Source organism: Chrysemys picta, chromosome 7 (genome assembly GCF_011386835.1).
Source record: "Chrysemys picta bellii isolate R12L10 chromosome 7, ASM1138683v2, whole genome shotgun sequence".
NCBI lineage: Eukaryota > Metazoa > Chordata > Testudines > Emydidae > Chrysemys > Chrysemys picta.
Genome location: NC_088797.1, coordinates 37,469,661 through 37,497,380, shown reverse-complemented (window position 1 = coordinate 37,497,380; position 27,720 = coordinate 37,469,661). Strand labels below are relative to the sequence as shown.

Here is a 27,720-nt window from a genome sequence, read left to right as displayed (position 1 = left end):
CTTCTCTCTAGCTATTTTTTTTACAGTAGCCAAAAGAGCCATGGAGAGGGATAAAGGCTGTAAAATTTATACTTGCTCTGTGCTGTGGAAATATTAAGCCATATAAATAAAGATGTGAAATACCATCTCACTATAAACTTCTTATAAGTTTTTATTTTTGTAAAAGAAACAGTTTTTCATTATCTCCAATTTCATATTTTAAGGTTGGGAAAGAGTTTAAGCTGGAAAAAAGGGAAGTGGCAAATATGTCTGGGGTTTGTACGTAATGGCATTTTCATTCAAAGGGATCACATTTTGAGCCTGTGCTGCTTGTCTTTCTAAAGATTGTGACAAGTGAGGAATGTCATAGGAATTCTAGATTGGTTTAGTTTGATTTTTAAAACCCACAACAACAAGTCATTACTAAGGTCTTGTCTACACTAAGGTGGGAGATCGATCTAAGTTATGTGAATAACGTAGCTGAAGTCGACATACTTAGATCTATTTACTGCGGGGTCCACAGTATGCTACATCAACGGGAGACTCTCTCCTGTCGACTTCCCTTGCACTTCTCGTTCCGTTGGAGTACAGGAGTTGATGGGAGAGTGATCTGTGGTTGATTTAGCGGGCCTCCCACCAATGCATCGATCCCCTGGTAAGTGTAAACAAGAAATTCATGTATGGGAGGGAGCCACTCTTGTGTCATACTCTCAAAGAATAACGTTTTCCCTCTGCTGGTAACCACCCAACATTATTTACAGAGCTGTTCATGTTCCTTCGAACTTCACAGCTGCTGCTGCTCCTGGAGCAGAAATCTGAAAATAAATAGCCATGGTAACTTCAGTTCCATTAGAAATACAGGACAACACAGGTTGGCAAACAGCCTCTGGGGTTGTGCACTTGCTTTATTTGTTCCATGCATATAAAGTAGCTCTTTCCTACAATTTTTCTATTGTTTTGACTTGAAGCTGAAACCTCAAGAGCTTTGATAGATCCACGGAACGATTATCTTGCTTCCATAGTATCTTCTGTAAAAACCTTTGGTACTTGGTAACTTCTTACAGCTGTACCCTTCAGTGTCTTCCTGCTGGTATGGCTATACATTTAAAGCTTTACACTAATTTCTTCCCTCCCAATTTATTTTAATGCAGTTAGTACCTGAGCTCTGGTCACACTGATTATTTGACATACTCTGACACACTGACTGCAAATGAAAGCTCTCCTTGTTTATTTGAACAAAAAAGACAACATGTTTAACACTCAGATGTTGGGCTTACCCAGCCTCTTGGAGAAGATTTACAGGATTGCTTTATTTCAATTTGCCTTCCCCCTTCCCTGCTGCCTCTCTCTGCACTGTTGTGCCCATGCATCTGGTGACCCAGTCACCTGTACAGCCAAGAACATAACTTCAGCTGCCTACCCTTTGCATATTGGCTGCTCTTCTGGCTTCCAAGCCCCTCCACCTGGTTCCTCTCTGAGCTTCCAAGCCTCTGGTCAGACATGAGGTCAGAGGGAGGAAAGGCAGTAGCCTTTTTGGGGGGTGGGGAGGGTGATGGGTAAGGAGGAGCGGTGCTGGTTTTGGAGAGGATAAAGGAAGACATTTTGATGGGGAAAGGCACTGAGGGGAGAGAAAAGGGTGAATGAGAGAGAGTGGGAGAGGTAAAAAGAGAGGGAGGAGGGGCACACATGCAGCATTAGTTTGGAGAAGAAGAGTGAGTAGCAAAGGACAAGAAATGAGAGAAAATGCAAGAGAATAAAAAATTCAGAAGAACAGGAGATACCAGGTTATAGAGACACAAGGGAGAGAGAAGCAAGAGATCAGACAGGCAGTGTGGGGAGATTTAAAAATAGAAAGGAGCCTGGTCCATGATAAATAGGATGGAAACTGTGATGCTGGAAGAAAACAGTGAAATTTAATATGGAGGTGTAAATACTCTGTGTGGGTTTTTTCTTTCTCTTTCTTGACCTGCCTGTCTCTGCCTCGTGTCCCAGTTCTTATTCTGAAAGGTAAGGTGATACCTGACTGGAAAGGAATGGAGAGCTTTCAGTGCCCTCAACCCTGCGCCCACCAGGTTTTCCATTTTGAAATCTGGGATGGTCCAGTGGTTAGGACACTAGTTTTAGACTTGGGAAATCTTGGAGCACTACAGACTTCCTGTGTGAGCTTGGGCAAGACACTTAGCCTCTCTGTGCCGTAGTTCCCCATCTGTAAAATGGAAATAATAGCACTGCCTTACCTCACAGCGTGTGCGAGGATGAGTATATTAACACTCAGCTATTATGGTAATGGGGTCATGTAAGTACCTAAGGTAGGTAGGTAGATTCTCTTAGCAGCTACTTTCCACAGGACCCAATCAGAGCCAAACTGCTTTGTAGTTGCATCAGTTTTTGCACTACATAGCTCTGCTGTAAATAACTACTTTGTAATCAATGTGACTGTGATTGCTATCCTGCTGCCTATCTGTGATTCCGCAGCCTCCAAATCCATGGTTCTCCTCAGCATCTTAGAACAACAGAAATGGCTGAAGATCCTGTCACTGTAAAAAGTTTACTGTGATCCCCTTATGTCAAACAGATATTTTAAAATGGGCAAAACCAGCAATAAATCTGTATTTTGTTTGTATTGCTAAGGGTTTGATCTCCCAACCAGTCATGTCTAGGCTACTGGTAATGACAAATTACATCTATTTGGACTGAATTTGGGCAAAGCAATTAATACAAGATGTTAAAAAGACAACTGCAGTTATAGTCAGGGATTTGAGGGAATGATTGTATGAAAATGGTCAGTATTTTGAATGCCTACTAAAGCGTTTTGTGATGGGATTGCATGTTTTCAATGGGCCTACAAAAATTTTAAGATATTTGTGTTAGCAAAAATACACATATGCAAGTATCAAAGGGATGCTTTGCCAGTGCCAATGAATACGTTTGCAAAGTTTTTGGGTGCATTTTCAGAAAGCCTGTTAAAAATTTTGCCTGAAAAGTTGGAGGAAAAGCCCTAGTAAAGATGCTAATGAGCAATTTTAGCTGATTATTCTAAATCCTTGTCTGCTGGCCATTCTTGTGTAAAAATCCTTATTTATTAACTCAGCATTGCCATAAGTATTTGCAACTTGTCATATGCTTCAGACAAACCGAACCTACAGTGCTATTTCATTAATGACATTTGTGGGCTGATGTGCTTGCAACTTAGCTGTTCCTGTCTGGAAGGTCAGGCTTTGGTGTTAGATATCAAACTTGCTGAGTCCTAACTGAAATATCTACTGAAATATCTGTACTTCTGTTGCCAGGAAGTTGATTCTGAAATAGTGAAAGTAGTTCAATATAAATGTCACAGATTTCTTTTAAGTATAACATGGTGAATCATAAAGAAAGCACATAAAATAGCTGATCTTTCTTTTTAAAGACATTTATCTATTTGTAACCAAATGTCTAAACTTTTGGTAAAAAAACTCCTTTTAACAAGTATAATAATAGCTTCATATTGTATGTACAGTGAATAGTTTATTTGTAAGTCTCTACAAAAGCAGTTTGTAAAGTACCTAGCACAATGAAGCCCTGACCTCATTGGGGCCTTTAGTTTCTATTGTAATACAGAGTTACAGAGTTACAAATGCCTTGGGAGTGGAGGTTGTTCATAACTCTGAAATGTTCGTAACTCTGAACAAAACATTATGGTTGTTCTTTCAAAAGTTTACAACTGAACATTGGCTTAATACAGCTTCGAAACTTTACTATTCAGAAGAGAAATGCCTCTTGTAACCATCTTAATTTAAATGAAACAAGGACCGAAACAGTTTCCTTACCTTGTCAACATTTTTTTTTTAACTTTCCCTTTCTCTTTTTAGTAGTCTACTATTAACACTGTATTGTATTTGCCTTTTTTTTTTGGTCCCTGCTGCTGCCTGATTGTGTATTTCTGGTTCCAAATGAGGTGTGTGATTGACTGGTCAGTTCGTAACTCTGGTGTTCATAACGTTGAGGTTCTACTGTACAGATAATAAATAATTATAATATTTCGAGCAATTGAAAATATCACTGTATTTCATTTTCAATGCTGCTCCAGTGCCAGCATATGTTACTAACTGAAGCAGTGGTATTACACAGTCTTTCTTTGATGCAGCTGCTTTCAAAACATTTAATATTTAATTTAATATTTTTTCACAGGGGAAAGTTTAGTGATCAGTCGACTGCAAAGGAAATCCCCTAAGATTTTAGATGCTTATGTGACTTTCACTACAGAAGAACCTCTTATGTCTGAGAGACAGATAAGGGAATTAAATCCGCTGATTATTAAGATTCATTCTGCTACATGCCTCCCGATGACTCCTGTCCCAATTGAAGTGCTGCAGGTAATCGAGAATGCTGCTCTTTCTGTAGGATTCCACTTGTCAGTTTAACCTGAGGTGACTTCCTTTAAAATATGGAATACTCTTTTGAACAGTAATGTTCCCTATTTGCCAGGTTGTGCTTCACAACATTTGCAGAACATGCATAAGACATAGACTTCCTGGAAGGAATATGTGGCCAAATTGTCTCCTTCCATTACTTTATGTACTGGCAAAAAAACAATAATCCTGTTGCCTGGGCCAAAACTTATGGACTGTAGCTTTATACTTAGTAATCATGCTTTCATTCCTAAGCAATTTTTTCCCTTCTGATTCTTTGGACAAACAGGGGAATTGTTTGAGTCACAATACCAAGTAGTTTGAAATAGTTTGCTTATAAATTAATGGTCAGATTTTTTTTTTAATGAAGATGATTGCTTTTCCTGTATTGAGAATTTATTTAACTAGAGAAATTGTGCATGTTTCACTTCTTAGCAGAACTAAATAAAATTCCAAACTTTGTACATAATGAGTCCAGTTCACCATTGGTGAGGATATAGCCCAAGAGTTCTGGTCCTTTAACTCTCTGAAGACAAGTAAAGCTTTGTATAGATTTTATAAAATAAGTTATGGGACGAAACACTTTTATTTTCAAATGTTTGGATTTTTTAGGCTTTCTGAATAATTCCTTTTCAAAAGAGAAAGCCCTTTAGCTGAATAGAATACATTAGTTGATATGGAATTAAAGATAGGAGTAAAATTTTACTGCTCAGTTAAATACAAACAGCTGCACTTTTAAAAGTGGCCTGTAATATTGCGTGCTTCCTTTGTTGGGTGCATATCTTGAAAAACCTGGAGTCTGACGTTTCAGAAATGCTGAGCACCCAGAACTCCCATTGACTTCTCTTGGAATTATGGGAGCTCAGCACTTCTGAAAAAGTTACAAAATCAGTAGTCACTTTTGGAAATGTTGATCAAAGGGTTTAATAACCTTACATCCTAAGTGTAGGACTGGGAAGGATCTTGAGAGGTCCTCAAGTCCAGCCCCTGCACTGAGGCAGGATCAAGCAAATCTAGACCGTCTCTGGTATGCTTTTGTCCAGCCTGGTCTTAAAAACCTCCAGTTATGGGGATATCGCAACCTCCCTTGGATGTCTATTCCAGAGCGTAACCACCCTTACAGAACTTTGTAATAACACATGGAATTCCACGGTGGAATTTCATAATGCAGTCCATGCATGATTTCAGACCAGCTGGCTCTACATTTTTGAAAAGTAACAGGGAAAAGCACTAGTATAGTAACTCCTCACTTAATGTTGTAGTTATGTTCCTGAAAAATGCGACTTTAAGTGAAACAATGTTAAGTGAATCCAGTTTCCTCATAAGAATTAATGTAAATAGGGAGGGTTAGGTTCTAGGGAATTTTTTTTCACCTGACAAAAAACTATATATTATATAGATATACACACAGTATACGTTTTAAACAAACAATTTAATACTGTTCACAGCTATGATGATTGTGAAGCTTGGTTGAGGTGGTGAAGTTAGAGGATGGAAGAGGGAGGGATATTTCCCAGGGAATGCCTTGCTGCTAAATGATGAACTAGCACTCGGCTGAGCCCTCAAGGATTAACACATTGTTGTTAATGTAGCCTCTCACACAAGGCAACACGAACACGAGGGAGGGGAGACAGCATAGCAGACAGAAACACACCTTGTGTGTGGGAGAGAGAGAGAGATGCACACTGCCCCTTTAAGTAAGCTGACTCACTCTTAAATGCATTGTCTTTTTAAGTGGATCAGTAAGTTGAGACAGCAGCTGCTGCCCCAAGCTCTCTCTGTCTCTCTCCATCTGTTTCCCTTCCCTGCTATTTATGGAGAAGGGGTAAGCGGGGTGCAGGAGCAGGGGGGAGGGGGACACCCTGACATTAGCCCCCCCCTTTCCTCTCCTGCACAGCAAGCAGGAGTCTCTGGGAGCAGCTCCAAGGCAGAGGGCAGGAGCAGCACATGGCAGTGGGGGGAGGGACAGCTGAATTGCCGATTGATAGCCTGCTGGGTGGCTGCAGCACAGGGAACTTAGGGGAGCGGGGAGCTGATAGGGGCAGGGCTGGCTCCCATGTTTTTGCTACCCCAAGGGGCGAGGGGGGCGGGAAGCCGCGATCGGCAGCACTTTGGCGGGAGCTCTACCGCCGCTGCTTCATTCTTCGGCGACAATTCGGCGGCGGGTCCTTCCCTCCAAGAGAGACTGAGGGACTCGCCGCCGAATTGCTGCCGAAGAACCGTACGTGCCACCCCTTTCCGTTGGCTGCCCCAAGCACCCGCTTGCTGCGCTGGTGCCTGGAGCCGGCCCTGGATAGGGGGGCTGCCGGTCCACCCTGGTTCCAAGCCCCCACCAGCTAGCTGCAATGGGCTGCTCTTCTGTAAGCAGTGGACAAAGCAGGCGGCTGCCAAGCGACGTTAGAAGGGAGCATTACACAACTTTAAACGAGCATGTTCCCTAATTGATCAGCAACTTAACAACGTTAACCAGGACGACTTTAAGTGAGGAGTAACTGTACTAAAGGACCACTCATAAATATAAACCACTCCAGTCCCCATCCTGTCCCTTCTGTAGTGGCCTGAGAATAAAGATGGGCTTTTCAGTGTACCTGAAGGTTAATAAGGTTCCAGTGAACCAAGAGGGGAGTAAGTTCTAAAGTCAAGGAACCTCACACAAAATGCCCTGCTAACTGCCTTGGAGGACTTTAGTAAAGTTTGTGCTTGGACTATAAAATGCAGAGTCTAGTGTATTCTGCACCAGTAACTCATGGCATTGGCTTGGGGAGAGTCACTGCTGTTGAGGATAGAGGGTACGTCAGACTTTCCTTCGTGCCAGGTTTACACAGGAGCACTATACTGATAATAGTACCTAGCTCTGAAATGGTACATTAGAGTTCAAAGCACATGATCCCATTTTACAGATGGGCAAACAACATGTCTGAATGGAGCCAGGGAATCATCACACATTACTCCTGCCCCTTCCATGCCATTTTTGCTCACTTGCTGCTGCATTGACCGCTCATGGTTCTCTCTGCAAGGTCCCAGTGGTGGACCTTGGTCCATGGTATCGGTTTGCCTCCCAAAGGACCTTGCCCTTCAGAAGCAAACTGTTCCCTCAGCATTTCTGCTGCTTCAGAATTTGGCTTTAGGTAGCTGTGGTGTTGTGTAAAAGTCCCCACCAGTAGCTCCCTATAAGATGACTGAAGGAGTTGTATGCTGACTGTTTGCAAAAGGAGCTTTTTCAGCATTCCTCATTAGAAAAGTATGATGGAAGACGAGGGGAAGGGAAAAGTTAGCCCTACAGGTATTTCAATTTCTTCCTTGGTTTTTCTGTAGGCGACCTGTGTTCCCACATACTGCAGATACCAATTTCACAACCTCCCTCCTCATCAAACGCAAGGGCAAACCCATGGAACTCACATCTATTTTAAAGATGTCAATGTGATTCTAACAGGGACAATCAGTCCTGGGGAATTGCGTGAGTATTTTAGAGGGCCACCTTTGGAGATTGAGGTTCATGACCGGGACAGAAAAATGGCAGAGGACATTAAAAAACCCTCTTTGTTTGGTGATGAGCAAGATGATGGAGAGCTGAGTAATGTGGGTCTTGTCTCTTACAAACACACAGCCTATAATCCATTTACAGAAAAGGACAATTTATGGCATCCCTATGGGGTAGCTAAAGTCAGTCTAACTGACCTACTACTAGGTGAAAAGTATCTAAATATCAGTGTGCCCATTCATAGCTGCTCAGTTCCAGATCCTGGCTGCCAGAAGGATAGTAAGACTGAAAAAATGATGGGAGTATTGGGATCAGTGGCTGGCCCTCAGACTTCTCCATTGCCTATGGGACATTATCTAGAATCGGACTCAGTCCTGAAAGTAAGAGTTGAAATAGCTGTGCCGCTAGGTCTGCAGGCAGAAACTGCTGACACTGAAGTTGCAGATTGCCCATATGGTTGCATTATCTATATTTTTGACTACAATAATGCACCTTGCTTACATGATTTGCTGCAAGAGATTACAGAAATTAATGCTGAAGCCCTCCAACTGGATTCTTATCCTCTACAAGTAATTCAGATGGCTCTTGCTACTTTCAAACTGAAAACTGCGACCAAGGAAATTTCTGAGCTGGATATCATTACTGGTTTTCATATACTGGATGGAACAATTCATCTTTTAGTCTTGGAAGGATTAAAGGACAAAGCAATCAAGAGACTGTGGGAACAGCAATTTGATAAGTAAGATAGTTTAATGTTTTCAGTAATTATTTCCCTCTAGATTTAAACTGCTTTAAACAAAATGTTGCTGATTTTTTTTTCTTTTGTAAAGACAATTGTTTGATTTCGTCCCTGGTGTTGTCTCTGGAGTTATACAAGATATGAATTTGACCCAATGCCTGGGTCAAAATCTGAAGACTGACCCTTACACCTTTATCAGCTATCTGATAATCCTTCAATGCATAGAGGGCTATGATTAGAAGAATACTATAAATTTACAACACGGCACTTTAAGCTACTATGTATCTTGTATAAACCACACTATTTTCTTCAGTAAAATTCTAAATAATAGAAGTTTCCTTAAACTTTTCATTTTCCTGCCTGTCTTCTGCATTCAAGTTAGACATGGCCTGAGCTCAAAGTTTTGACTCAGACCCAACTTTCCCTAAAGTTTGAGGGTGTTTGGATCTGCAGTTTATTTGAGCCCATCTCTAATTCAGATGCCGAGCTACATTTCCTGTGTATCAAATCATGTCATCACACTGTTACAATGGCAGGTATCTGTTTCATTGATAACAATTTTTGCAGAAACACGTTTAATGAATTGTTAATTAGAATTTCTTTCTCTCTTCTTGGCTAATTGTACAATAACAAACCAATGTACCTACATAATGGAAGACACATAAGATTTAGTAATTAAATATTTCAATTTCAAGTTTTCTTGAGATTAGTATAAGTGAAAGAGTATAAGGAAAAAAAATTAAAAATATGTAAAGAACCCTTGAGAGTGGCTATGCCTTCTTGGCAGTTGTTTGGACAGTATGATAGATGTGTAACACAGGCAGGTGAAATGTTGTCATGAACTCCAAATATAGATGAAAAAAGCACCCATACTGAGACTAGGGGTAAAGTTTATAAAAGGACCTAAGAACCTAATCACCTTTGAAAATGGGGCTTAGACTCCTAAGTCACTTAGGCCCTTCTGAAAATTTTATCCAAAATCTGTTTGTGCAAATATATGGTACACCTGGAAATTTATAGGTAATTTCAATTATCTTGCAGCTCTTGCCTCAACATTGTCTTTTAAATGTGCTACAATTTTCTACAGGTTCCATGAGACACGGTACACCCAACTATACTTAATACTTTAAACCATTTTTATTCGTTGCCCAGTACTTAAAAAATGTATTTTCAGGGGATTTTTTGTGTGTGAAAATACAATGTACACCTCTAGCTCGATATAACGCTGTCCTCGGGAGCCAAAAAATCTTACCGCGTTATAGGTGAAACTGTGTTATACCGAACTTGCTTTGATCCACCGGAGTGCGCAGCCCTGACCCTCCCTCTCCCCCCCCGAGCACTGCTTTACCGCAGTATATCCAAATTCATGTTATATCGGATCGCGTTATTTCGGGGTAGAGGTGTATCATTTTCTCTCCCGAAGGTCCATAAGATTGGGGGGTTGTGTGGGTGCATGTATGTTCCCCATTTCATGCAGAAAAAAAGTACTACAATTTGTGTGGACTAGCTTCTTTTTCTGACATTTTGCATTTTGCCAAGGCTGTCCCAAGAAGGATTTCAGTCTCCAGGGCTTGCAATTATATACTGTACTTAGCCTCCGGACTGAAATGTTAATGTTAAGAGAAATGGTAACTAATGTTTTTAATAAGCCCATCACTTCCTATGGACTTTTAAAGTTTTTTTTTTTGTTTTTTTTTTGCTTCATTCTTTTCAAGATAAACTGCCTATAAGAACATTAGTATTGACAGCAACCCTCTTAAAATACAACCTTTTAAATGCATTGCAAATCTTTTCCAGGGGAATTTAGTATTTGTGGAAGGTGGTATATTGATTTCACTGGAGACTAAAGTCTCCTCTTTATTCACACAACAGCAAACCTGCCAAATCATTCTTTCCCTGTGGACTATAGACTTTTGGCTCTTTCTACAGGGAAACTCAAGCAATCTAATGACTTTCTAATGACATTCAAGAGTATTTCACATGAAATCTGAGTGTTATTTCTGTGTGTTAAAGTAATGGCCCTCAGGCTAAAATGTTTGTTATTTTCTGTCTTCCTGCTCTCAAAACATACATTTTCAAATGCTCAGGTTACCCAGATTATCTCATAATACATAATTCTAAACAAATATTTGTGTTCATATTTCATCCTATATAAGTTCTGAAATTTGCTATGAGAATTTTCTTGGGTGGCCTTTGAGTTTGTCATATTTTCCCCTGACCTCAAAGTAGGGTAGCTGAATTTTCAGTCCCTGTGTCTATTCAGTCCTTGGCCTCTCTGCTGTCTACTAAAACATTTTGTTTTTTGTTTGCCGAGGCTGAGACCAAGGATTAACGGTAATTAGTGTAAACTGTGAAACTGGGTAATGTCCCAATTTGTGTGCTGGGAAGTGGACTAAAAAGAGTTTTATAGTCTCAAGTGGGCCACCAAATGGTAACAATTTGGGATCAGTCTCAGTCTGGTCTAGATTAGAACTAGTGTCCTAGAAGTAAAAAAAAGTCTGGATCCTGTTTCTGCCTCCCCACTCCAACTTTCCAACTCTGAACCTGCTTTACTCATGTGAGTAATCTTTACTTATTTGAGTATTCCCATTGACTTCAATCCAGGATTGAGCCCATAAGAATTCTTTCCATGGCAGCTTAGTGCTAAGGATGTATTCATCACTTTAAATATTTGGACAAGTAACACAAATACTGTAGTGTAGTAATGGGCACATAGATACAAACTGGAGTGGCACAGTGAGTTTCTGATACTTTTAAACCTGGGGATATTCAGAAGGTTGCAGGTAGAATTTGGGTACTTTGTGATTAGAAAGTTCAGATTACTTTCTGGGCTAAACCCCACACAAATTTCACTGAAATGAATGGGGACATTGACTTTTTAGAGAGAGAGAGACACACACACTCACACACCATATACAATTTATAATCTTTTCTAAAAGGTTCCCCTTTCACTTATATAACTCCTACAGGATTTGTAGTGAATGTGGGTCTTCCTCAGATTTCCAGATTTAAAAAAGAGTTCATTTCTTTTTTTTTAAGCATTGAAGGAATACAGAAACATTATTAATTGCTTTCCTAATTTATTTATTTTTCTTTGCATGCTTGTTCCCTTCAAATTGTTGAAATGATTTATTTCAGTAAAAAAGTCCTTTCTTGTTGTGATCATGTAAATCTCTGATTCTGTTTCTACCCTGGTAATTGATATTGTACCATTTTTGTAACTATAATAAGGGTAAATTTGGTACTCTAGTAAACTTCATTGCAGAATATTACATAGTGTGGTTAAATATGAGGCTGGGGTTTTTTTTTTATAATAATTCATGGCAGGTGTTTTGCAAAAAAAAAAAAAAAAAAAAAAAGTTGTTATTTTAAAACCGTTGGCATAAAGTGTCAGAATGGCAACAGGTTCCATCTACAAGAACAAAGACAAGACAGTTTTTCATAAGGGATTATGCTGCAGCACTGTGGGATTCATGAGATAGACTGGTTTTGTAACATTGCTTTTGTGGTGCTCTGTTGCAGGACTCACAGAACTGAAAATGGAAGGTTGGATATATTATATAACTCACAGCTGTCTTTCCATCAGCGCCTGTATACAGACCTGGAAGCGATCCTGTATCATATCCACCTCTGTAAACCCCTCTCTTCTATAACAAGACAACCTCTCCTTTATGTCAGGGATATGGTTCCTCAGGCATGTTTCCAAGCCTTGTCCAGGTGAGACCATTCCTAGATTTGTAGTCAGGAAACTGATAATTGAAGCATCACCAAAATAGTGTGAATATTTGATACGATAATTAATGCCTTTGGTTTTGCTTTCACAAAGAAAGCAGGTCAGTGGGACTGAGAGTGAGTTTTAGGTTTGAGATCAGGCATGGGAATACGGCAGATGAGCACGATGCAAATGAGGCATGCTTCGTCTCTGGGGATTAGAGTGCCAGTTCATCACTCTCCACCTGCTCCTGCCCCTCAAATAATTTTTGAAATCACCCCTCTCTGGACATGAAGTTATTCCTTATGGGGCAGGAGAGTTAGATAGGAAAAAAGGAAATAAAATTGTCTTGTGACAGGTGCAATGTCCCACCTTAACACTGGCTGGGAGTTCGTTCCCTGCTTAGCTTTCCTTCAGGTGTATAGGGTGAAGGAATGGAGCAAGGCTGAGGACGACAGGCCCAGTCATGCACTCAGACAAGCCAGGGAAGGCTCTAAACACAGGTCCCTGGCAGTCAGGAGAGAGGAGCTTTCAGGCTCAGTTCAGCAGCATATGGCTATATTCACTCCCGTTCGCCTCAGAGTATCCCAAATGTTACTTGTGTGTTTAGTTTGTTAGAAAGCATAACAGTAGTCTGGACAGAGAGAGAGCGAGTGAGGGTGTAGCTGCAAATATAAAATGTTACTTTTTGTGAAAAATGTGGAGAGAAAGTCATCTGTTATGCAAAATCAGCACACAAAAAAACCCTTGCTTTTGAAAAATAGGAAATGGGTTTTATCCATCTTTGAAATAAGCAATTCAGGTGCTTAGAAGGCTGAAGAGAGCAAGTGGATACTTTTAGTTCCTGCTGTCAATAGACTGGCTCATTCAGATTATTTTCTGAACTAAAATCCACACAGCTGTCACCAGGGCAGACTCCAGGCACCAGCGGAGCAAGCATGTGCCTGGGGCGGCACGTGCTAAGGGGCGGCATTCCGTCCATTCTTGGGGCGGCAGAGTCCGGGCAGCTTTTTTTTTTTTTTTTTTGCGCTTTGGCAGTTTGGGTGGCGGCAGTCGGAGCATTTTTTTTTTTTGCTTGGGGCGACAAAAATGGTAGAGCCGGCCCTGGCTGTCACTGAAATGACTGGGGATTTTCACTCCTGAGGCAGCGAGAGCACCCAGCCTTTGTTACTTCTTTCAGAGGACTCAATTTCAAATGATAAATCTCCCACATTGCTCACCTACAGTGCTTATGGTGAAGCCTCACCAAATAAGCATTCAGATTAAATGGCAAAGCTGTTATTTCCAGCTAGAGAGGAGGAGAACATTGTTAGTGGCTTCCACGTTTCTTTTTGCACTTCTTGTAACCTTGCAACAAAGGAGTGACTCAGATACAAAACGTCACACGATTTTGCTTGATTGAGTATCATTTCCAAGTGGCTGCTGCAGTCTTGAATACTGCAGTGTGTGTCTGCCAATAGCACATGCAGGCTTTGATGCATCCGACTTGTTTAGTGCATGTGATTGTTTCTTTCTACTGCAGGGATTTTTATCTTTCCGCTGGTTAGGAAAGATAGAAAATGTGGCAAAAGACCACCTTGGCTTAACCACGAGATCTTGCACGATCTAAAAAATAAAAAGGAGTCATATAAAAAATGGAAACTAGGACAGATTACAAAGGATGAATATAGGCAAACAACACAGGAATGCAGGGGCAAGATTAGAAAGGCAAAGGCACAAAATGAGCTCAAACTAGCTACGGGAATAAAAGGAAACAAGAAGACTTTTTATCAATACATTAGAAGCAAGAGGAAGACCAAAGACAGGGTAGGCCCACTGCTTAGTGAAGAGGGAGAAACAGTAACAGGAAACTTGGAAATGGCAGAGATGCTTAATGACTTCTTTGTTTCGGTCTTCACCGAGAAGTCTGAAGGAATGCCTAACATAGTGAATGCTAATGGGAAGGGGGTAGGTTTAGCGGATAAAATAAAAAAAGAACAAATTAAAAATCACTTAGAAAAGTTAGATGCCTGCAAGTCACCCGGGCCTGATGAAATGCATCCTAGAATACTCAAGGAGCTAATAGAGGAGGTATCTGAGCCTCTAGCTATTATCTTTGGAAAGTCATGGGAGACGGGAGAGATTCCAGAAGACTGGAAAAGGGCAAATATAGTGCCCATCTATAAAAAGGGAAATAAAAACAACCCAGGTAACTACAGACCAGTTAGTTTAACTTCTGTGCCAGGGAAGATAATGGAGCAAGTAATTAAGGAAATCATCTGCAAACACTTGGAAGGTGGTAAGGTGATAGGGAACAGCCAGCATGGATTTGTGAAGAACAAATCATGTCAAACCAATCTGATAGCTTTCTTTGATAGAATAACGAGCCTTGTGGATAAGGGTGAAGCGGTGGATGTGGTATACCTAGACTTTAGTAAGGCATTTGATACGGTCTCGCATGATATTCTTATCGATAAACTAGGCAAATACAAATTAGATGGGGCTACTATAAGGTGGGTGCATAACTGGCTGGATAACCGTACTCAGAGAGTTGTTATTAATGGTTCCCAATCCTGCTGGAAAGGCGTAACGAGTGGGGTTCCGCAGGGGTCTGTTTTGGGACCGGCTCTGTTCAATATCTTCATCAACGACTTAGATATTGGCATAGAAAGTACGCTTATTAAGTTTCCGGATGATACCAAACTGGGAGGGATTGCAACTACTTTGGAGGACAGGGTCATAATTCAAAATGATCTGGACAAATTGGAGAAATGGTCTGAGTTAAACAGGATGAAGTTTAACAAAGACAAATGCAAAGTGCTCCACTTAGGAAGGAAAAATCAATTTCACACATACAGAATGGGAAAAGACTGTCTAGGAAGGAGTACGGCAGAAAGGGATCTAGGGGTTATAGTGGACCACAAGCTAAATATGAGTCAACAGTGTGATGCTGTTGCAAAAAAAGCAAACATGATTCTGGGATGCATTAACAGGTGTGTTGTGAGCAAGACACGAGAAGTCATTCTTCCGCTCTACTCTGCTCTGGTAAGGCCTCAGCTGGAGTATTGTGTCCAGTTCTGGGCGCCGCATTTTAAAAAAGATGTGGAGAAATTGGAAAGGGTCCAAAGAAGAGCAACAAGAATGATTAAAGGTCTTGAGAACATGACCTATGAAGGAAGGCTGAAAGAACTGGGTTTGTTTAGTTTGGAGAAGAGAAGACTGAGAGGGGACATGATAGCAGTTTTCAGGTATCTAAAAGGGTGTCATAAGGAGGAGAGAGAGAACTTGTTCACCTTAGCCTCTAAGGATAGAACCAGAAACAATGGGTTTAAACTGCAGCAAGGGAGGTCTAGGTTGGACATTAGGAAAAAAGTTCCTAACTGTCAGGGTGGTTAAACACTGGAACAAATTGCCTAGGGAGGTTGTGGAATCTCCGTCTCTGGAGATATTTAAGAGTAGGTTAGATAAATGTCTATCAGGGATGGTCTAGACAGTATTTGGTCCCTTCCAGTCCTATAATCTATCTATCTATCTATCTATCTATCTATCTATCTATCTATCTATCTATCTATGATTCCCAAACTTTTTGCCCCATTTTGAGACTTACTGTTTCCTGTGACCCTAGACAAAAACAAAGCAACATAGTGACCACGGGAATTTACATATTAAGTATGTTATTTAATGCTCTCTAATGTGACACATGGGCTAGTATGTTGCGACACAGCTTCTCAAAGTCTGGCGGCTTTGAGACATTGCACATTTAATCTCCAATGTGACATTAGTGGTAGATTGATACTGAGACTTGATTGGCACATGTGGGATGAATCCAGCCTCACAGAAATACATGTTCGCAAATGGTACTATCAGTTTCAAGGCGTGTGTTGAGAGTGCAGGATATTCATTCTTGACAGTGAACCAGAGCTCTGGGAGCATAAGCTGGGCATATGTTCCTCGCAAGAAGCAATCCCAGGAAATTTCAATGAGCTGTTCAATTGCACCTGCTGGCAGTTCTATGGCATTAGGCTTGCAAAGAAAGGAGTTTCGCACCCACTTTGTCATGTCCCAGTCAGGGAAAAAGGATGCAAACTTTTCCCCCATCTGGCTGAGATGCTTAGCCATTACCTGTGTGGGAGGCTGAATGACAATAAAATTAACCAGGAACTTGCAAAGCTGTGGGAAGAATTCATAGTTTGTCTTCAATAGATTATTCTTCCAGAAAATACTTTTCTTCATGAATGCTGTGATTCAGTCACTCAGCTGAAGCATGTGGGTGTTCTTTCCTTGCAAACCCATATTCAGTTCATTCAGTTTCCCAAATATGTCAGTGACATAGGCAAGAAAGCACATCTTCCTTTGGTCACATAGAAAGTCAATGAATTCACTCCTTGTGCAGTCCATCCCACAGGCACGCAGCTTATCTCTTGGTTCAAAAAATTGTCCCGGTGTTTTTCCTTTTGATAGCCAACGAACTTCAGGGTGGAACAACAACACGTAATGATCTGACCCTGTGTCTTCATGGAGTTTTGCAAACAGAAACACGTGTAGAGGCTAAGACCTAATGTAGTTCACAATAGACAAGATCTGCTGCAAAACTTCACTTAACTCTGGACTCAGAGCTTTAAAAGCCAGCTGTTCTCTGTGAGTCATGCAGTGAGCTTACACAGCAGACAGAGCAACTTTCTTTACCAAAGCACATACACCTGCTTTGAGGCCTGCCATAGACAGAGGGAGCTCCATCTGTACAAAAGCCTACCATGCGATCACACGGGATATTTTTATATTGCATGTGCCTGTGTAGTACATCCAGCATTCCTTGTGTCATCTCATGTCCGAGAGGAGGGATACAGAACAGAATGGCTTGGAGAATTGCATTTGTGTATTTTACAAAGCCAAGAAATGTGCATTACAATCCTCAGTGCTCACATCAACCTGAAGAGCAAAAGCATACGTGTTTGGCAGATGCTCCACCAGTGTGTTTTCCTGATCTGCTGTTCTTGCCTTAATCCTTTGCTTCACTGTATTGTTTGAGAGTGATATGGCTTTGAGTTTGTTTGCCTCAGTTTCCCCATACATTATCTTCACCATATCAATTGCAGCTGGCAAAATTAAAGTCTCTCCAATTGTGTGAGGCTCCTTGGCTTACCGAATGCAGTCACTCACCTGAAATGATGCCTTTTGACTGTGGTCAGAGATGGACATGGATCTCTTGAATTGCAGTTGTTGATGCAAAAGTTTTTCTTTCCAGCGCTGGAAAAATGACCTTGGTTTCCCTGTGTGTTCCTGGTGAAGGGTTATGAGGCATCCTGCTTTAGCTAGATAACACCGTGTGTCATAGCAGGCATTTCGGCCTTTCTTTGTTCTTGACGAAAACACTGGTGAAGCCATACTCCAAGAAAGCCTCATCAGATTTGCAAGCATGTTTCTTGCACTCTTGTTTTCTGTTCAGAACTGCATCACTAGACTCTCTGCTGGAGGTTGAAGCAGATACTCTGCGTAAAAATGAGTCCATTGTGCCTCTTATCACAAATCAGAAAGAGGAATTCACTTGTAAGCAAGTGAGGCCTGGACTTAGGAAGACCCTGTGTGGTGATGGTAGGGCAGCGCAGAAACAGGAACTTACAATGGTTCTTTATTGCATGCCTGCAGGGTATTCAGGCTGGCATAAAAGAAGACATGGGCTCTGCCTTAAGGAGCTTACAAGCCGCTGCAGATTCCCATCTCAGAAAAGGCTAGCACAGGCTACCCGCTCAAGCAGAGAGGATGCTATGTTAAGACCGCTGTCCACAGATAAGGATCTTCTGGATTCAAGTCTCTTGACTAGATGCTTGCACAGCCGGATGGTGCAAATGATAAAATAGCATCAGTACAGCCAATATGTCCTCACCTGCTCCACAGATGCCAGGCCAGGAGGCTGACATTTTACAAAATGGTGGTCTCCATCCAGCGTAACCTTGTGCACACCACTAGATCAAAATGGTGGCCTTCTGGCACGGCACTTGTGGAGAAGTTTTGGGCACGTTCTGGGGCAGACCCCATCACCTTGCAGGCCAAATCTGGCCTGTGGGGTTGCAGGTCCAATCTGCTAATGGTGCGACCCCATTTGGGGTCATGACTCATAGTTTGGGAACCGCTGCTCTACTTGCTGGCCAAGTAAGTTTTTAAGAGCCTGTTATTTACTGACGTGATTGGAGTTTAGCTCAAGGGGTAGAAGGACTGTAGTTTTGCTTTTGAAGGTCCTGAGTCCTTTCTCTATGAAGACTGTCTTTATATATGTAGCCAAAATTTGTTATATTTGCATATGTTTTCTGTGGGAAACCAATAAGTGAGGAAAGGAATTTAGTGAGAACTTCCATTGAAAGCTAAGTGTCACCTCAGTGTCCTTAAAAAGATTTCATCTCCTCAAACGAAGCTTGCCAGCAAACTGCAAAAGGACAAAATCCTGGGAAATTGCCAAAATTTGAGCCAGGGAATAACACAACTGTGCACATTGTATATATGTTGAAAAATTCTGCTGATAATAGGTGTGTAATAGTTTGTTTCTTGAAGCAACTTTATTATGGTCTATCTTCTATGGGAAAAATTATCCCAGGTTTATGGAGCAGCAGCTATGCAGTGCTTTTGATAATTGTAGCGGAGGTTCCTTCAGTGGAAATCAATGTCTGAAAGGCTGTCAGTATGAAACATGGTGGTCAGAGTGGCTTAAAATACAGCTGTCATTTCTGTGCTAGTGAGAAGTGGAGCTGCAGAAAAGTCAATATGCTCTGTAGTACTCGCTGTCATAAACTCAGAGAGAGCAGCTTAGAAGGATGCAAATAAAGTCTGGAGTCAGGTATAGCTGCCATGTACAGTAGAACCTCTATTTCGTGAACTGATTGAAGAGCTTATAAAATTGAAACTCTCAAAATAAGAATAGATATGGCACATAAATTAATGTATTAATCGGTCATTGATGGTTTACGTAACGAATGGTAACAAATGTATAGTGTGCTTGACTTTTATTAGTTTGGGAGTACTGCATCTCTTTTTTTTTGTCACCAAATTTCTCAGTCCTTTCAAACCTTTACAGGCGCTTGAATGGTGACTGAAGGATTGAAGTTATATTTGGCAGCAGAATGACAACTTCAGCAGCAAAAAAATTGTTCCTATAACAGGTCGTACATAAGATCATAAAAATCGGGATTCTACTGTATTGTGTTCAAGTCATCCTATAGTTCAGTTTCCTGCATCCATTATTGAAACTTCTGCTTCTCAGTACATCAGCTGGACATACTTGTTAACTCTGTTTAACAACATGTTTTGAAACATCAGTATAAAAAAGAAACTCTGGCAAAACCTTTGAGTCATTAAAGCAGTTGTAATTTGTGTGATTAAATGTTATCAACTAGTTTTTATATATTTTGTTCAGAAACAGTGTTAAGGAAAATATACTCATTGCAGTGATTTTACAATTCTAAATTTTTAGAGTGTGAAAATGTTCAACTTTTAACCTCAGTCCAAAATCAAGCATATGGACAAAAGAATGAGCAGAACTCTGTCTCTAGTTTTGACAATAACCTTACTTCTTTAGTTTAATAATTCTTATTGCATACAACAGGGAATTCGCTGTCTAACTTGCACAGAAAGTAACAGCTATGGTTCATTTGGAAAACAGTCACTTTATTATATTATGCAAAACGTGTGTGATGTATATTGCTTCCTCTGCTCTCCAGTATGTTTTTTTAAACCGATTTAGTTAAACTGGTGGAAAGCCCTATGTGCACGCATTCAAAATTGATTTGAACCTGTCTTATGTCAATTTAGCTTAAGCTGATAAGTAATTATCTTAGGATAAAGTGAACCCCACATAGGGGTTTAATTCAATCAGGTTTGAAACCCATTTTAGTTAAACCAGTGCAACTTTGTGTAGACAAGGCCTAACAGCAGAAAATGATTCCGAAGGGGCTGTTCCTCCAGCCAAGGCTGCCAGAGGGCATAATGTTCTCCCATCCTGCTCTCCACTTCCTTGTCCCTCCCCAGCCCCGGAACATCCTTTTTCTCGTGGGATAATTTTTCTTTTCTTTGTGGGATAATTCTAGAAATCAAAGGCCAAGTTCAGTGTGCAGCAAGCAAGTGCAATTTCCATGAAACTCTCTGGGACAAATTTAGCAGTGGCATGAATTGTGGTGTTATGCATGTGTTGTAAGGTAGTCAGGAAATGGGTGTTAAAGGTAAAAGAGAATACTTGGCACCGAGTTAGCTTTCAGTGTACAATGAATGTAGGTCATATACCAATCCTGTAAAGGGAGTTTGCTTTATCATACAATGAATGCCTGACCAGTCCAATTAATACAGCTTTACTACTTACACCCATTTTCTAGCTAAATTATAGTCAACATCTAACTTTTTAAGTCACTGTTCAGTCTTTCCCCTTAGGACCTCTCGTAGCATATCGTTAGTAGTTTTTGATAAATCTTTAGCATGCCGCCTTTTTCCAGTTGGGTCATGCTAAGTGCCAGTGTAAGTGAACTGAAGTGCCCCATTCATTTAGCAAGAAGATGTTAAGATAGAACTGTGTGTTTTTTCATGAGTAATAGTTTAATGCTTGTTATGTGATCAGAATAAAACTTGGTACATTTTGTGATAATCTACTGAAGTATTCTGTCTGCTTGTGTTTGTAGGCTTGATTATCTCTGCCACAGTAAGAAGTTAAGGGATGTCGTTCAGAGAGGTCTGTTGCCCTCTGCAGAAATGATCACAGTCTTGAGTCAGGAATTTGGGATTCCCCTAACTAAGGAGGATTTGTTTATTCAAAGACCTTCCCTGCCCTCAGTCTCCCCATTTGCTTTGCAAAACTCCAGAAAAGTTATCATAAAACAAGGAGCAATGCATTCTTTACTGGATAACCACAATGAAAAGTACATTCAGTGTAAAAAGGAAATGGAAGATAAAATGCAGCATTACAAAGACCACATCCAGGTGAGTTGTGTGGGATGTAGAACTATCGTACTTGAAGCAATACTAATAGTCACAATAATGCATCCCCTTAATTCCCCCTACCCTCTCCAGAACTATAGTCTTTTAGAGTTGGAAACATTTAATAAAACCATCCATTGGACAAGATCAGCAGTATTTTATTTACTGCACAAGGTATATTGCAGAACTGACTGTTCGTCGGGGGAAAAAAGCATAGTGGTTACAGATGAAGAGAGCATACATGAAAGCAAAGAGGGAGGTGGGTTAACTATTTAATAGCGTTCTTATTCTAGCTTCGGCTGGTTCCTTCTCTTCCTTGCCTTTTTCTCTCCTACAAGCACTCCGCCCTTTCATGTTGTTCCTTGTTCTTGCCTCAGCTTCTAATCCAGGCTTCAGGTGCCTTAGGACAGGCGAACCTACCATGCACAAATGATGTAAAATTTACTACCGCCTCTTGCCCTTAGTGGAGGAGGAGACGCAGGTGCTTTGTGCCAACCAGCTGTTTTTAGCTAGCAGTTGAAATGATACTCACTACCACCTGAGAATAGCTGAAAGGCACGGACAGTGAAGCACAGAGCCCCACGCAAGTAGTTAGGGAAGGGATATAGAACTTCTGGCTCTTGTTGCTATGGTGGGAAGCAGCCCCTCTCCATATACTGCCTGAGAAGAAAGCAGGCTGAGCCTAATGCCATATCTACACTACAAAAGTTCTGTTGACATACAGCCACTGCAGTTATAAAATCACTTGTGTGTGTGTGCGCGCGCGCACTCTTAGCTCCTTGTGTCGGTGGTGTGCATCCTCACCAGGAACATTTGTACCGATTGTATTGTCAGTGAGGGGCATTGTGAGATGGCTCCTGAAAGCCAATAACTGTCAATGTAAGCAATGCAGTGGCTACACTGACACTGTGGCGACCTAATTACATCGACCGTGACTCTGCACCGCTCGAGGAGGTGGTGTTATTAAATTGGTGTAGAGAGGCACTTCGTCAGCAGGAGCCAAATTTAAGTGAAGACACTTCCACAGCTAGGTCAATGCAAGGCAGCTTATGTCAACCTAACCCTGTAACGTAGACCAGGCCCAAGAGTGTTCCCAACCATCTTTGATGTCATCCAGAGAAGCTTTCCTGGGAGATCTGAGAGGCTGAGGTCATGTTATTAAGAACACATTTATTTGAGGACTAATAAGCATCCTTTGTTTGTGAGGCATTCTTTTGAATGTGTATTTCCTGTGTGTATTTTAATATAAAGAAGGTTTCCCTTGGCATGTGTGTAAAGTTCCATTCCTGTTTCCCAATACCCTGCTTTGTGAGTACTCGTGCTGTCGATGTTACAATAAGTTGGACACTTTAGTGTTGTTTATACTGAGTCTGTTGTTGATAAAGGGGCAGTTGTGGGAGGCCCGGAGGGAAGCAGTCTCATGTAAGCATCCTGGTTACATGCTGCTGTAACGTCCCTGGGTTTGTCTACACTGCAGGGGAGAGCATCCCTCCCAGCCTGGCTAGACAGAATTGTGCTAAAAATAGCAGAGTGGATGTTGCAGGACTAGTGGGAGTTTGGGCCTAGCTTCCTGAGCTCAGAAGCATTCGACCCTGGGTCGAGCTAGCGTAAGTCTGTCTAGCCGGGCTGGGAGGCACAGTCCCAGCTGCAGAGTGGACATACCCATAGAAGGATCAGGGAGCCTAGCCCTGAGAACTATGTACAAATGAAAAAAGGGGTTATTTTATTATCTGTGTAAAATATGCAACTTGCCCCATAGAAGTACATAACCAGTTCCCATTCTGTAGTTTTTGGGTACGCAGTGGAGAAGTCTGGCAGAAAGGTCTGCTATAGAAAAACAGGAACGTTCCTTCTTATTTGTAGGCTAATGTCGACTTTCAACCTTTCTGACAAAACAAACATTTTGCAGCCAAATGCCTATAACATGTTAGGATTTCTTTCTAAGTCAACAGAGGATGGTAAGTCATGTAAACACAATCTATGTTCATTTGTGCTAGCACCTGAGGGGCACATTATTTCCTCAAAGGCCACAAAGGGTCCCAATATGGCTATCTCAAATCAATGAAAAGAACATGAGGGTATATTTATACCATACCAGCAAGGCTGTTTGCAAAGGGACATGAGGTAGGAACTTCTTGCTTTTGGTGTTAACATAGAAGATTTGTAGAAATAAAATAATGCGTTGTTGGGTTTTATTTCCCTTGGCATCACATGCGCATACACGGCCAAGCAAACGTCACCCCATGAGCACCATTGCTTAGACCCATGTGTATGAGGTCTTGTGCTGTGGGCACTCACCACTGAGGAACTGCCGGGACCCTGCAGAGTGCCTTCTGCACAAGCAGACTGAGTGACTAGCACCCTAGTCATCAGAAAAGATGACGCCTCAAGATCTATTAAGGTGCCCCCTTTTGGGGTGATGGCCAATGGAGGAAGCTCTGTTGGTGTATCTGGAAGCACAGTTATTTTATCATGAGGGTTAAACTTTGTTACACTAAACTGCTGTGTAATTTTTCTGTTCAGACTAACATTGATGCCGTGTACCTACTCAGTAGGAAAGTGAAAAAGCCAAAGTTCAGAGCCATCAGGAGTTCTCCTGCTGACGGCAAGTCGGTCTACAACTACAGTTCTCAGAATCTGAATTCTGCAGAACGGGCAAAGATGCAACTTCGTAAAGAGCTGGCAAAGGTAAGATTGAGACACAGCACGTGTATAGTGGAATGTTTCATTGTGTGTGACTGAGTAGACTTGGCTTACCAAACCCAATCCTGAGACAGAAATGGGGCTTCAAATAGATTCACATTAGTGCCCTTTGTATTAAAACAGTGGTTCCTAACCTTTTTACTAAGGTGACCCTCCAACTGCATTTTGTCTTTTTTTGGGGACTCATGGTTATGTATTCTCTCTCTCTCAGACATCATGTAAAGTGGGGTGGGGTGGCCCTTTATCCCCATTTCTAGCCCAGCCCCCTCTTGCTCTCTGTCTCCACCCTGTCCCCTTAAGTGGACAGAGAATTCCAGTAGGGCTCCTGCTACATCCCTGTAAGTGAGAGTGGAAGACTACAATGAAACAAAGCACAAAACAGCCCTCCGGTCCGTCTTCGTCTTTGGAGAGAACTAGCCTCTCAAAGATCCTTTTATGGCTAGGGGGTCTTGCTGAAACAGACACCAAACACCCCACAGATTCTCCTCCTGGCAAAGGAACCAAACAGTCCCAGTCTTCCCCTGCATCAAGGTGAGGTGACGCCCCCTTCTTCAGCACCAGCTGGCCCCTTTCTCTTTGCAGTTGGGCCGCATTCGCTACCAGGCTGATGACTGTTCGCGTGCTGGCTCTGGCCGCTTCCTCTGTGCTGCTGCTGGCTGCATCTCACTCATCATGCTGCTCCCTGCTGCCCTGGTCCAGCTGAAATGAGAGCATAGAGTGGAGTGTTTCCAGGGCATGTGTGGGGTGGGGTATCATGGGGGCAGTGACAGGCAGTCCACCTAGACCGTTCTAGACCCACTGATGGTTTGGGACCCAGACTCTGTTCAAAGGTGGGATGGGAGCATAGAATTGTATTAAATTCTGAGACACACTCCATCAATATTACTAATTTTTGTAAAATGTTGCTCTCACACCAATTAATCCCACTGAAATCAATGAAGTTCCACAGGTTTATAACTGAGAAGAGAACCTGAGCTACCATAAAATATTCATGCATTTTATATACAATGTAAGGTAGTTTGAAAAGATGTTTCACTTAACTCTACATCCTTTAACACGTGTGTAATGTAATCAAATATTTGTGTATGTGTGAATAATATATATAAAATCCTATTTAACACCATGTTCACCACCATTTAACTCCTTGGCACTAGCTGAATATATCCCCATGCAGTAGAATTTATGCTAGTATTGTCCTGATTATGCAGCAGTCGTTAACGTTCACTATCATAGGCAAAACAGAATTCCTGGTTCAGTAGGAAGTAAAGTACTGTAATAATATTTTATATGTGTATGGTGCTTTTCATATGGAGACGCTTTACAAATTACATAGATACTGCAGCAACCTCTGAGGTTGTGGGGGGGAGGGGCACTGCACAGTTGTGGGGTGAGGTGATACTTTACACTGGGGCATTGGGTCAAAAGTACTTCTTTAAGCTAAATAAATACATCATGTTTAATGAATTCTCTTTATCATCCACAGAGGACTATGGTCTTATGTGTAAATCCACAAAGTTATCTGCATTAACTTATTTTTTCCTGGGTTTTTTAGGTCAGAAGTGACCATTGTGATTGTCTAATCTGATCTTCTGCATAACGCAGACCAGAGGACCTCACCCAATAATTTCTGTATCGAATCCATAATTTCTGTATGAGCTGTAATGTATCTGTGAGAAAAAGATCAGGTCTTGGCTTAAAGACTTCAAATTACTGCCTTAATTTGGGGATGTAGGACTGAGTCAGATCTGCCTCTAGGAAGGCACCTCCACTTTATGGATCTTAGGAGGTCCCCTCTCGCCTGATGCAAGCTTCTTGGATCATTCCGCACAGCTCAGATGGGATTTAAAAAACGCTCAATGTTGATTTAACCCTGCTCCCATTGATGTCAGTGGGAGTTTTACTGTTGACTTGCGGCAGAGTTAAAGCCAATGCTGAGCACCTTTGAAAATTCACACCCTCCAGCAGCTTTGACAGTTCCACAAAAGATCATCTGCACCATCTTAAAGCACACATGTCAATAGGTGATGTTTAGGAAGCTGAAGTTCCTCTTGTGTGGATTTCCTGAACTCCATAAAAATCAAACATCCATACGTCGGGTTTCTAAAGTTTCTCATAGGTGCATAAACTGCTTTTAATAACTCCATAAATAATACCCTTTATACCCTTTAAGATTACCAAAAGCAGCAGGCCTCATCATGACCAACAAATTAAGGGCCTGCTCCAGTTTCCACTGAAGTCAGTGGGAAGACTCTTACTGACTTAAATGGGTGTTGGATCATCCCTTAAATAAATGTGCATTAATGTCTTCCAAATTTCAGGCCTCTTTTGCCTCAGGGTATGTCTACACTATGAAATTAGGTCGAATTTATAGAAGCCAGTTTTATAGAAATCGGTTGTATACAGCCAATTGTGTGTGTCCCCACATAAAATGCTCTAAGTGCATTAAGTCGGCGACCGCGTCCACAGTACCGAGGCTAGCGTCGACTTCCAGAGCGTTGGACTGTGGGTAGCTATCCCACAGTTCCCGCAGTCTCCACCGCCCATTGGAATTCTGGGTTGAGATCCCAATGCCTGAATGATGCAAAACAGTGTCGCGGGGGGTTCTGGGTACATGTCGTCAGGCCCCTCCCCCTCCGTCAGAGCAACGGCAGACAATCGATCGCGCCTTTTTACCTGGGTTACCTGTGCAGATAACATACCACGCCAAGCATGGAGCCTGCTCAGCTCAGCTCACCGTCACCATATGTCCTCTGGGTGCCGGCAGACGTGGTACTGCATTGCTACACAGCAGCAGCTAATTGCCTTTTGGCAGTAGACGGTGCAGTATGACTGGTAGCCTTCATTGGCGATCTGGGTGCTGGCCAACGTGGGGCTGGCAGACGTGGGGCTGCACTGCACACAACAGCAGCCCCTTGCCTTTTGGTAGAAGATGGTATATTACGACTGATATCCGTCGTCATCGTACTGCAGTGGCTGTCAATCACGGGCACCTGGGCAGACATGCTCAGTCCTATCGAACAGTCTCGATGATGATGGATATCAGTTGTAGTATGCTATTTTCTGCCAAGCGCCCAGTATTTTCTGTGAAGCACCCAGAAGATGCCGAGGGCTATCAGTCATGCTGCACCGTCGTCTGCCAGCTTAAGATGTAAAAAATAGATTTGTTCTTTATTCATTTGCTTCCCCCTCCCACCGTGAAATCAATGGCCTGCTAAACCCAGGGTTTTGAGTTCAATCTTTGGGGGGGCCATTCTGTGTGACAGTTGTTTGTGTTTCTCCCTGATGCACAGCCACCTTTGTTGATTTGTATTCCCTGTACCTGTATGCCATGTCATCACTCGCCCCTCCCTCCGTCCGTCAGATACTAGTTTCGCGCCTTTTTTCAGACCAGACGCCATAGTACTGGGATCATGGAGCCCGCTCAGATCACCACTGCAATTATGAGCACTATGAACACCACGCGCATTGTCCTGGAGTATATGCAGAGCCAAAACATGCCAAAGCAAAACCAGGACGAGCCAAGGAGGCGATTGCAGCGCGGCGACAAGAGTGATGAGGAAATTGACATGGACATAGAACTCTCACAAAGTATGGGCCCCAGCAATGTGCAAATCATGGTGTTACTGGGGCAGGTTCATGCCGTGGAACGCCGATTCTGGACCCGGGAAACAAGCACAGACTGGTGGGACCGCATCGTGCTGCAGGTGTGGGACGATTCCCAGTGGCTGCGAAACTTTCGCATGCGTAAGGGCACTTTCATGGCACTTTGTGACTTGCTTTCCCCTGC

General features: G+C 42.0%; 1 protein-coding gene across 4 annotated transcripts in view; it reads left to right on the top strand.

Moving 5' to 3' along the window:
• CFAP92 (cilia and flagella associated protein 92 (putative)) overlaps positions 1 to 27,720 on the top strand; it is a 92,704-nt gene that overhangs the window by 35,952 nt on the left and 29,032 nt on the right. For all 4 annotated transcript variants that reach the window (XM_042857426.2, XM_024111168.3, XM_005309781.5 and 1 more), the window contains 5 exons: positions 4,147 to 4,331; positions 7,683 to 8,587; positions 12,110 to 12,304; positions 20,936 to 21,233; positions 23,754 to 23,918. In XM_042857426.2, the coding sequence (XP_042713360.2) occupies positions 4,147 to 4,331; positions 7,683 to 8,587; positions 12,110 to 12,304; positions 20,936 to 21,233; positions 23,754 to 23,918 (1,748 nt within the window). The remainder of the gene's footprint in view (positions 1 to 4,146; positions 4,332 to 7,682; positions 8,588 to 12,109; positions 12,305 to 20,935; positions 21,234 to 23,753; positions 23,919 to 27,720) is intronic.